Source organism: Primulina tabacum, chromosome 14 (genome assembly GCF_025594145.1).
Source record: "Primulina tabacum isolate GXHZ01 chromosome 14, ASM2559414v2, whole genome shotgun sequence".
Classification (NCBI taxonomy): domain Eukaryota; kingdom Viridiplantae; phylum Streptophyta; class Magnoliopsida; order Lamiales; family Gesneriaceae; genus Primulina; species Primulina tabacum.
In genome coordinates, this window is record NC_134563.1 from 2,634,745 (window position 1) to 2,646,869 (window position 12,125).

Below are 12,125 nucleotides of genomic sequence, written 5' to 3' on the forward strand. Positions count from 1 at the left end.
CCTATTTTGTATAGTCTTGGTTTTGTGTTCCTTAAAACATGTGAGTCGTAGTGATATCATTTATACAAATTTCGATAAAAATGATAACTATTCGATTTTACAATGAATGACGTATTCAATTGCTATGATTTTAAATATATAATTATTTGGGGTTCATTATTTGGGAGCCTCGACGAATAATCCAAACATATACGATTTTTGAAATCTTGAGTTGTATTATTGATAGTAAAAACACAAATCAATTTTACATTAGGTAAATTTTTTAGATGTTTCCCATTTGAAATGGTGATTATATATACACCGATCAATAATTTTATAATTTTTTTTACTTTGTTCAAAATTATTTTCATCTATCGCACTTCTTTGCGTTGGGGAAATGATCAATTACAATTTGGGTATTGTATAAGGCATCAGAATATATTATACTTTCATATATTTTTAATTTAATATTTTTTAATTTAAATTATACCATCTTGCTTTTTGAATATATGACAATTTTTTTACTTAAATTAAAAATATACATATATAAAGACTGTATATATTGATGCCCATTTGAATCATTTCAAAAAATAAAAAATATATTTTTACTTAAATAAAAAATATACATAAATAAAGAATGTATATATTGATGCCCATTTGAATCATTTCAAAAAATAAAATATATATTTAAGTTTCACAAAACATTTTTTTTTATTATTTCTTCCAAATGAACACTAAAAAATGTACATAAATGAATACTATATATATTTGTTTATAAAATTAGAACAAAAAACAATTTTTTTTTCTATAAACAAGTAATAAGAAACCGAATTATTTAAGAAGCAAAAACATAACAAATCGACATTTTTTGTCCCAATATATTAAATTTCTAATTGAGTACCATTTTGTTTGTTAAAAATTCTAATTATTTATTTTCCAAAAGTAACATGCCTTACAAGGTTGCCATAATTAATAATAATTTATTCATAATAATGTGAATGGTCCTGAATATCTAATAAACGCTAGTCACTTTCTCTAGCCCAAACAGGTTCCAATTTCCCTTATAATTGCAAAGCATGATTAATTTCAATCTTCCAATAATTGTCATATATATATATATATATATATATATATATATATAATAAGGTTTTAAATGATAGTACTGGGATTAGTGAAAGTTTTTTTTTACAATCAGGACTCACGGCTGGTCGAATCTGGATTCAAAATCGCATATTTTTTTATCGAGAGAGATTTATGTTATTATATTTATTGAGAGAGGTTTATGTCACTACATCATATTGATACTGAGAATTATAGTGAAAGGAATTATTCACATTATTTATGATATATTTGGATGAAGTGATTTGTAATTAAAAAATTCAAATTCAAGAGTTAAATTTAGGGCTAATTGCATCAACACACACCATGTAATAAATAAAACAAAAACAAAAAACATCTTATGTAAAATTAATAGTATTTTAGACCTCGTGTTTTTTAAAAATCAAATATAAAACCTATATGAGAGGGGTAAATATACTTAAATTTTTATAACATAAAGGTGAAACGTGTTTGATTTTTTAAAAGTAAGAATGTATTAGTCTATTAATATTTTTCATGGTGTAGATGAAACCAATTTCGAAAATCCACAAATATCTCGCTATTATTTTCCATACACAAGTTAATCAAAAATTCAAAAAGAAAAAAAACTCATTAATAGCCTAATTAACCACATGTTAATCCAACTTACAAGCTACTAAATCCGCAATCAACAATCAATTCAAATTTTACAAAAAAACACTTACAAAATCCGTTGTTACTAAAAGAAACATGAGTACCAATGAACTCCTTATTTCTGTACTTTCATAACATTTTAAAAATCATTTTACTAAAAAAAAGAATTTGATTTAAGACAAAACACAAATGATTAAAAAAAATAGATGTCGAAGTTTATTGCTTGACTCACTGTATGAAAGGTTTGGTTTATTTTTATTATTTATTTTTTTTGGTTTGGTTAGAATTTATTTGGATTTGTGCTCTAATTGCATTTATCGCCACACACAATTTAAGAAATTCCGCCATAGTCGATCACAAGCCTAGTTAAAGGAGGATGATTGCGCCAGCGTAAAACTTTGGCAATTTTCATGCATGCACTCCCCTTTAACTATTTTTCTAATGCTAGGATGTTCCCCAGGAAGAAGGTGTTTCAAGGTCCGACTGCAACATCTTGGCAAGGACTGCTACCTCTCCAAAGGGACTCAGGTGTAGTGCCAAATATGAAAGGGTTCGACTACGAGGACCGCTACATCTCCTTAGGAACTCGAATGTAGTAGTAAAAAAAAACTTAATATACTTCGCATTATTTATGCATCTCAAGTAGGATTAGATGAAGCTAGTAAACAAAAGTTTTATGAAGATCAGGATGAGATGGTTCAAGGAATTCCACCAAAAAAAGAATCTTGATCGTGAGAAAACGATGTAGAAGAGAAAGTGATCGAGATCAAAAGAGCCGTCTATATATTACTTTACACTTTTAAAAATGAGTAAAACTTAGAAAAAAAAATGTGGTAGCCAAGAAAGTGGTGCAATAAACTAAAGATAAAGCTTTCGCAGATTTTTACCGAAAACCAGATACAATATAAGGGAAAACAAGATCTATAGATTAGCTAAATCAAGAGAGTGGAAAACAAGGGATCTCAATCAAATAAGATGTATTAAAGATGAGTCAAGTAGGGTGTTAGTGAATTACTAGGAAATAAAAGAGCGATGGAAGATGTATTTTCATCACCTTTATAATGAAGGCCAAGATAATCAGCCTCATAGGAAATTCAAGAAAATGTGTTTTTATCGAAGAATTCAAACTTCAAAGGTAGATGAAGACCAAAAAGACAGTAAGACCCAATGATATTCTTATCGAGGTAGCCATGGATGACTTGCAAAGCAATTTAACAAGATATGAAGAACAAAGAAAATGCCCAACCACTGGAAAAAGTATAGTAGTTCCCTTGTTTAAAAGCAATGGAGATATGCAAAACTATGTGAATTATAGTGACATTGAGCTAATGAGTCATACAATAAAACTTTGGAATAGGGTGATTGAAAAAAAATTAAGATAGAAGAGTACGTAAGGTGACAAAAAATCAATTCGGATTTATGCATGGAAGGTCGAAGATGAAGGCTATACACCTCCTTAGAAGAAATGTTTTGAAAGAAAAAGCAAGACTTAAACATGGTGTTTATTGACCTAGAAAAAATATACGACCGAGTGCACAAAGAAATTGTGTGGATGGTTTTAGGAAAGAAATATATGAGTAACATATATTGAAATCATCAAGGATATATTACAAGGACGTAGTGACACTCAGAAAAGGTTAACTGAAGAATTTCCTATGACGATAGGACCATGGGTGGATCCAGAATTTTAGGTTTTTGGGAGGCCGCATATTAAGTGACGACAATGTGCAATGGTGTCGGAGCTACCGATTTCATGTGGGAGTTGCCAGTTTCGCTTTTTTAACTTCTGGTCTATGCGATTTTTGTTACAACCTAGAACACGTGTTTGAGCCAGCAGCTTGCTAATATACTTTCTTCGAGGTAAGCAAAAATGTAAACTCCGTATCTTTCAAATGAACAATAATTTATGGGTAAAACTATAGTTTTGATAGTGTACATTTGTTGTAACGGCTCGACCACTTGTGCCGTGACCTCACGACTTTAAAACGCGTCACAAGGGAAAACACGTCACAAGGGGTTGCTACACGCTCATTTAAATGCCCAGCATCTCTCTCGTGATTTGGCAATGTGAGATTTCGCCTAAGGGCATTCACCCCATTCTCGGGACTCAGTGTCCTTGCTGAGATTTGGCCCAACATTCCAAACCCACACGTAGTCGTTCTGATACCAAATGTAACGATTCTAGCCTACTTGTAAAATTATCCGCTTTGGCCCTTGACTTCATGAATTTAAAACGCGTCACAAGGGGACCTTAGGCGAAATCTCACATCGTCAAACCACGGGAGAGATGCTGGGCATTTAAATGAGCGTGTAGAAACCCCTTGTGACGCGTTTTAAAGTCATGAAACCACGGGCCAAAGCGGACAATTTGACAAGTGGTTTAGGCCGTTACATTTGTCAATCTACAAATTGCAAAAAGACAAATATATGCGTAGAAAATTCTTTGTTAAAAATTTTAAAAAACTCAAACAATTAAAATGGTTTGAATAAATCTCACATTTGATTCAAATAAAAAATATATGACATTGTTTTTTTTTTAAAAAAAAAAAAACAAATCTATTATACATCTGTTTGCGTTGTGGGTTGAACTACCATAAGTTTCTTTTAGTTGGTTGGGCTGAGAATTAATTATATATGTTAGCGACCAATAAACTTGGTCGGCCAAGTTCGTGACAAATTTTTTAAAAAAAGGTCGTGTTATTATAATATGATGTTTGACCTTTTAAAAAAAGTAAAATGAAAATAAATCTTTCATGTATTGTATCAAAATAAATAAATAAAATTATCGATAAATATACGTTAAAATACAACTAAAGTATGAATGTTTCAAATTGTTTAAAGATTTGTTTTAAGGACATATTTTATTAAACTCATTGATGTTTGTTATTATGGGTGTCAAGATGGATTCGGGTCAGGTCCGACGCATGATAGTATTAAAAAACTGCTCAACTTGAATCCGAACCTGAATCAACCCGAAAACTCCCAATCTCAGCCGGATTTTTTTAAAAAATAATTAAATAAAAATTTATAAAAATAATATTTTAATTTTTACACATAATTACAAAATCTCTAATATATGATTTAAATTTGTATAAAATTGAAAATATATTTACTAAATCAAATAAACAATTGTTTAAAAAATAAAAAAATTACAAAATAAATAATAAATTTACTTCAAACATACAACATATAAAAGTGTAAACAATGCTGATTAATTATATTATTTTTAAAAAAATTGAAAGTTCTCATGTCAACTCGAACCCGACCTGATTATATTTTTGGTCCAGATATCGGGTTCAACTCGATCTTACCCGAACCCGAAAACTCCCAACGCGATCCTGATTTTTTCAGGCCGAATCGGTTCTGGTCGACTGGTCATGTTTTTGACACCATATTTGTTATTTCATATACTATTGTGGTTGATTAATTTATTATATACATGGTTTGTGTGTTTTTTTGTTGTCTAATTCTGAATGTATAGGAGAAAGATTAAACAACCTACAATATTTTCTTATAAAGTACAAGGAACAAAAATTGAAGGCACAAATATATAAAATTTTGAAAGCAAGAATGTGGAAATATATTAAAGAATAATTTTGAAATATTCATATTAAGCTAACCACCACCTGTTACATGCACCTCATATTTTTATTAAACAAGTTTAGAAGCAGGGGAAAGCAGCTTGGAGAAAGATTTAACATCTAAAGTCAACCAAAAAACATTATTATATGTTGGTTTAAGTATGCAACATCGAATGACAAATTAAAGCAAGAAAATCCAACTTGAAAGGAAGATTACTTTTAGATACAGAGAAACAAGGGCTACAGAGCACTTTCCGAAATCAGAGGCTCTTGCTGTCTTATTAAGCGTCCTCCTATGATATTTATCATCAGAGTCAATCCAAACTAATCAATTTGAATACCATCACCTCACATAAGATTGTTGTTGCCGCTGCCTTCTATCTGTTCCTTGTCCTCATACTTCTCATCCTCATTGCACTCATCTTCGTTTGCATTCTGCTATATATTATTGCATTTAAACAAAACAACAAGGCCCCGATCAGGCAGCAGCTCCATAATAAACAAATTTAGGATTAAGCCTATCATAATGAAGAGTAATTACGATAATTCAACGAGTTAATCAAATTTACCAAATAAAAAGGCATGTAATATTGAAAGAAAAATATACTCTCAGCATATTACAATAATAAAAATGCTAACCTATCAAAACAATGAATTCGACACATGTTAAATATACAAGTCTAGTACAGTAAGGGAACATAACATAAACATTACTATAATTATAAAGACAAAATATAAAGAGGGGTCGTACTTTTAAGCAAAAATTCATTCTAACACATACAACATATAAACAACAAACATACATTGTTACAAGATGATAGTTATGTATTGGATATTCATAAAAACTTACCTTAGTACTTATGAAATGATGTATGCCGCCGTTCAAGTTTTTCATTTCAATGTCCTTGCCATTTATCTGGAACCGATGAAATTTTGGCGTACTTAGCGATCCCAAAGTGAAAGTTTTCATCAGGGGACAATCAGTTATTCGAACATCGAAAAGTGATGGTAACTCAAATGCGTGCTTCCATTGGCAAAAACTTATCAACTTATAATTGCCTTCAATATTCAAATATTCCAGATTAGGAAAGACAGAGTTACCAGTTACATTTGTCTCATCCTCAATCACGTCAATCATCTCTTTGCAATATTTTATATATATAGTTGATTGAGATTAACAAGATCTTTTGCAATTGAAGATGATATTAAGTTTCTGATGCCATCAATTTTATTTATATACAAGCTCTCAAGATTATGAAAGAAACTAGTTGGGATGTGGCGACACCACATATTGCTTATTTTATGGGGCATGTCCCATAGATAAAATCTCTTTAGGCCAATAATTTCAACCTGCAAAAGATAGACAAATTAAATGACAATTCATTGATTGCTCAAAATGAAATCATTTTAATCCAAATGTAGAATCCAAATAGACTATGCTTAATCAAAACTGTAAAAACATAACCATTTCCCATTTTGCTAGCTAACACTAAATTACAAATAGCACAACAATAACAACATCAACAATTTATTTGCTGAGTGTGTGTGTGTGTGTGTGTGTGTGTATACATACAATCTATTTGTTGATGCAACAAAACATTAAAAAAAATCTCAAAGAAATTCTATTTTAGCAATGGCCATGATTATAAAATAAAAGAAAAACTGTATATGAATCTTATACATATTTTAACGATGAAATATTTGTTTCTGGATCTGTATATTATCATCTGGACACATATAACGTTATACTATTTAAAATACGAAGAAAAGACGTACCTTTTTATTGCAAAAGAAATGAATAGAATGATGGTCGTGGGTGGGTTCTGAATCTATTGGCACAAAACTATTCAGCCTTTGCAAATTTCCAATCCACAACTCTTTCAGCTTTGGAAACTTGATGCTTTCAACACCTCTATAGAATGTTGTCAGGCATGGTAGATCCTCTAGTATCAGTTCCCTCAATTCTTGGAATATGATATGGCGATTTCCATCGTCCCTAAATATTTCTTCTACATTGTCATGATTACGAACTACGATCTTCTCAATCATGCCACCAGTTGGGCATTGGTCGATTTTGGTTCGGAGCTTTGGGCAGTCGTCGATTTCTAGTTCTATCAACTTGGGGAATTTTATGATTTCAACTCCTTGGGTGAAAGCTAAAAGGTTTGGCAGATTGTGCAGTTTCAGTCTCTTCAACTTTGGGAACTCAATAATAGAAGCCTCTGTGTTGCTTTCCATTTCATTCCACAACACTTGTTCAATCGTATCACAAGTGAGTATTTCCAGGCTTTGTAGTTGTACAAGACTCCTTGCTGTTGCCATTGAGAAGAGATATCGTAGATTGTGACAACGGCGAATGTCTATGGATTTGAGGTTGACCAGTGAAACATTCTGATTTGGACTCTTCCACAAATATCCCAACTTGGGAAGACGTTCAACAGCTAGTGATTCTAGAGTTTGGAAGGAATTGGATCCCTCTGGAATTGTACCATCAATTATCTCTTCCAACTCTCCGAGATCTCTCAGCAGCAGGTGCTCCAACACGGGAAGTTTGCAATCGATTGCATTCATCAATTTCTCCACCGTTGAACAATTTTGATATACGAGCTCCCTCAAGCTTTCAATCTCACCTAGATTAAAATCGTTTGAACCATCTCCACATAATTCTAGCGACCCGTTCTTTCCTAGTCGCCGAATCCAATTTCCTACTGTCACGTCTCTCGGTAATTGGAGTGTGATTCTTCTCTCATGCTTCATGCCATCAAAGAAATATTCGTCCTCGTAAGCACGTATTTGATATGTTCTTAACTGCTTTGAAAGCAATATCTCTTGGGCGACCAATTTGGGATCAAATATATCAATCTCCAAGCAAGTCAAATTGCTGAGAGACTCAAGTTCTGAAAGACTAGCATTCCTTTCTTCACTTACATTTCCCTTTGCTTCCCATTTGTTAAAGCAACCAACTATCTTCAATTCCTCCAACCCAACCAAGCTTGATATGACACCAGCCACTATTCTTTTGAGTTTCTTGCAATTCCTCAATTCTAATAATCTTAGAAATTTCAATTCCCCAACATCTGCTGGTAACTCTTTAATTTTGTTACAGCGCAAGACGCGAAGAATTTTCAAACTTGCCAACTCTCCAACAATTGATATGTCTTTCACCTCGCAATCTTCCAAGTGCAACTTTCTAAGTTTTTTTAGGAATTCCAGAGATGATGGAAGTAATTGAAAATTTTGATGCGAAAAATACAAGACTGTCAGCTCCTTTATTCCTTTAAAACAAATATCATTGACATCAAATCCTTTTGGAAATCCTGAATAATTGGAATTCAGAATCATCAAGAGACGAAGATTTGGAAAATCCAACCCAACTGGAAGCTTGGCATTCGCAATATTTGAAATTTCCACCGACATCCAATTGCAATTGCGAGATGAATCCATTGAGCACACATTCAAAAACCCTTGATTTTCTTTTGAACCAATGAAAATAGCAACATCACGAACAACATCATGCATTTTTACCTCTTTTTCATTTCTACCAGTCATCAACAAAAAACGACTTTTAAGCCTCTCCAATAAATTATATGTTCTGTTTCTTCCATCTTCAATATTGTTGATTCCCTCAAACATGCCTAACCCAAAGCTGAGCAAAGCCAAGTCCTCAATCCGGATGTTATAATCTTCGGGAAACAAGCAACATAGCAGGAAAAGGGACTTTTCACTTTCAGTTTCCAAGAAATCGTAACTCAGTTTCAGAGGCATATAAACAATTTCCAGAACTTGCGGGAAATTCGTTGGGTTAGCTCCTCTCAGTTGTAGAAGTGCATCTTTCCAGGTCTTTATACTTCTATTTTTCAGAGCTTTACCAACAGTTGCAAGCGCAATTGGCAAACCTTTGCATTCTGCTGCGACTTCTTCTGCTATGGGACGCAAATATAAATCATCCACGCAATCACCAGATTTCTCTCTAAAAAGTGTCCAAGCTTCTTTTTTGTCCAAGACTTGTACTTCAATAACTTTATCGGCTTCCATTGAAACTCCAAAGTTGGTGCATGAGAGATAGATACCATTGATGCCGGAGGGGTGGGATCAGTAAGCCTAATCGAATTTCCTTCTTTTCGTAGTTTTGCGATGCCTTCTGCTGTTTCTTTGGCACTCTTTCCCACCGAGTACCGCGGGATTATATTCCATCGCTTAAGAACATCGCAGCCTTGCAAAATCCTCGTCGCCTCCTCAAGCTTCTGAGTGCCTTCATTTGACCAGTTTTCGACCTCAGTCGTAGCACTCTCGGCACGAAGCCGAGAATCTTCAATCTTTCCTTCCATATTGCGCCTTTCCCTTTCCAAACGACCCATTTCCTCCCTCAGGCCTTGAACATTTCCGTCGAAGCACCACCAATAATTGATATGGAGCTTGATGGGAGGCAAAAAGACCTCAGTAACTATGAATTTGCCAACATCTTTTACATATTTAAGCGGATTTAACCAACAACAGTCAGCCATTAGAAAACAAGCGAATGGAGATGGAAAATCCAACGTGGATCTGCTCCCCTATTTTATCTGAAACAGAGAAAGATGGAATGAGATCAAAGAAGAAATGGGATTTCGATGTAGAATAGTTGAGTTAGATCTGAGAATGAAATTACAAAGAAGAAATAATGAGGTTGACTTAGAACTCTTCCCAATGGTACCATATGCCACCCCCAAATGGCCTACCTACTTCTTCTCATTGCTTTCATTTAGATACATTTATTCAAAAATTTGCCGACAAAATTACGACTTTTTTGGCAGCATTTGACCTGATAATGAAATTAATCAAATTTTAAATTTATAATTTTTTTTTTTTTTGGAAACTGGTATGCATTAGCTTCTCAAGATCGATCCGAATTTACAACAGATTCCATATAAAGAGAATTTTTATTTGAGGTCCCTGCAACAAAATATTGACTAATTTTCCTCAACAATTGCACACGAAAGCATTTCTCTCTCACTTTTCTTCCACTGGAACAGAAAAGGCGATGAGATTAGTCGAAATATTTCACCCTACATGTGGGGCAGTGTCCCATGTGTAGATCCAGGGTCCACATTTAGCCACAAATACATGGGGTTCACTATTTTTTTTAAAATCACAAATGTGACTAAATCTGGACCATTTAAATCCTGTGGGACTGCCCCACAGGTAGGACCGAACGAACCAGATTAGAGACGGGTTGACTTGCACTGTTCCTACAGTACCATCTATGTCAACACCAAATGGTCCCTGATTTTTCTGACAAGTTCCATCTATTTAGATTATTCCATAAGTTCCTGACAAATATAGTACATTTGAGGCATTTTAACATCAGAATAAATGAGAGATTAATGCAAGGAACTCACTCTGCTGCGATCATGACCGAAGGAGCACTGCTGGAACGGATTATGGTTCATGAGAGATAGATACCATTTTCTTCTTCTACTTCAGTAATCCTTGATTTGTTTTGGGCAGGAAGATAAGTTCTTGTTTTGGTTCTTTGACGGAGGAGACCAAAAGGATCTTAGATAAGTCCGATGGACCAATTCCTTCTTATTTCCATAATTATTTACGAATATATATTTAATATTATTTTACGGTGATAAACAGTGGATTGATAAATATTATTCAAATTAGGAAACTGACATTTGAATTTAATAAATATCAACAGCATACAATATTTTTCCTTTATCATCACCACCATCATCATTATAATAATAAGCAACTTTTTTTTTCTTTTTTGAAGTATTAATCTAATCTAGGGGGTGGGTGGAGAGATCGGTTGTCTCTTATATGATTGATACAAAAAATTGCATGCTTGCATGGAACTCCACTAATCTGCCACTCTCCACATTCAAAAGTCTTTGAATTCAAATTCACAACATGCAATTGTCTACTTTCTCGAAAGTTTCTGCTTAATTTGCTTTCAACTTTTGGGGGCACAATTGAGTTCCAAGTCATAGCATTTCTTCATTAGTTTTCTTCTTATATGCTCCAATAATGTAAGGACCGGTTTTTGTCTCATCACCCTTAACTCACTGTTAAATGACTCAGACATATTATTTGTCACATGGTCATTCTTAACATGTATGTCAAAAGCATGTCTTGACCAATGAAAAGGTTCTTCTTGCATCAACCAATTCCACGCTGTTGTATTTTCTTGCTTAATCTCATCCATAATATCATTGAAGTCAAACACATTAGTAGCCTTCACTGCTGCCCAAAATTTATTCCTAAACTTTGGTCCAGGAAATAAGCTTTTGAAATTATTATACCTATGCCAAGCACAATATCTATGCTTAGCATTAGGATAAATTTTCTTAATGGCATTTATGAGACTTTTTTGTCTATCACTCATGAAAGTTAAGTATCTCTCATCTCCTAAATGCCAATGTAAGCAATCAAGAAAGTATTCCCAACTATCCTGATTTTCTCCCTCAGAAATCATCACTGTAATTAGAAAAATACTAGAATTTGCATCAAGTGTTACTGCACACAAAAGTTGTCCTCCAAAAGGATTGTTTAAGAAACAACCATCTACCCCAATGAAGGGCCTACATCCATTCACAAACCCCTCTCTTTGAGCAACAAAACTAACAAAAAATCTCTTGAATATGGGATTACAATTTGGATTGCACAAATCTAATCCTTCACACAATATTTTACAGGTTACGCCCGAATTATATTTTCTCAAAACTTTAGCATATTTGGGAAGTTTGTTATAACTAACCTCATGATCACCCATATACTTTTTGGTCACCTTTTTTCGCGCTCTATGAAGTTTACAGACATCAACATGAACACCATAATCATCAATAAGAG

The 12,125-nt window shown here is 33.3% G+C and overlaps 1 protein-coding gene across 5 annotated transcripts; it reads right to left on the bottom strand.

The window, feature by feature from the left end:
- Nucleotides 1–5,417: 5,417 nt before the first annotated feature.
- LOC142524913 (disease resistance protein At4g27190-like) lies at nt 5,418–10,834 on the bottom strand. Of its 5 annotated transcripts, none has more exons than XR_012814989.1 (3): nt 7,068–9,978; nt 6,142–6,641; nt 5,418–5,726 (listed from the first exon to the last, which is right to left on the bottom strand). XR_012814989.1 is itself a non-coding variant. In XM_075629069.1 (3 exons), exons 2-3 carry the CDS (start codon nt 9,324–9,326, stop codon nt 6,444–6,446), a joined length of 2,457 nt encoding a protein of 818 aa, XP_075485184.1. In that variant the 5' UTR covers nt 9,327–9,853; nt 10,670–10,834; the 3' UTR covers nt 5,709–6,443. The 5 variants fall into 5 exon arrangements, 2 of the variants coding, with proteins under 2 accessions (XP_075485184.1, XP_075485183.1); XR_012814990.1 differs by having other exon boundaries at nt 5,418–5,729; XR_012814991.1 differs by having other exon boundaries at nt 5,418–5,809.
- Between the last annotated feature and the right edge of the window lie 1,291 nt (nt 10,835–12,125).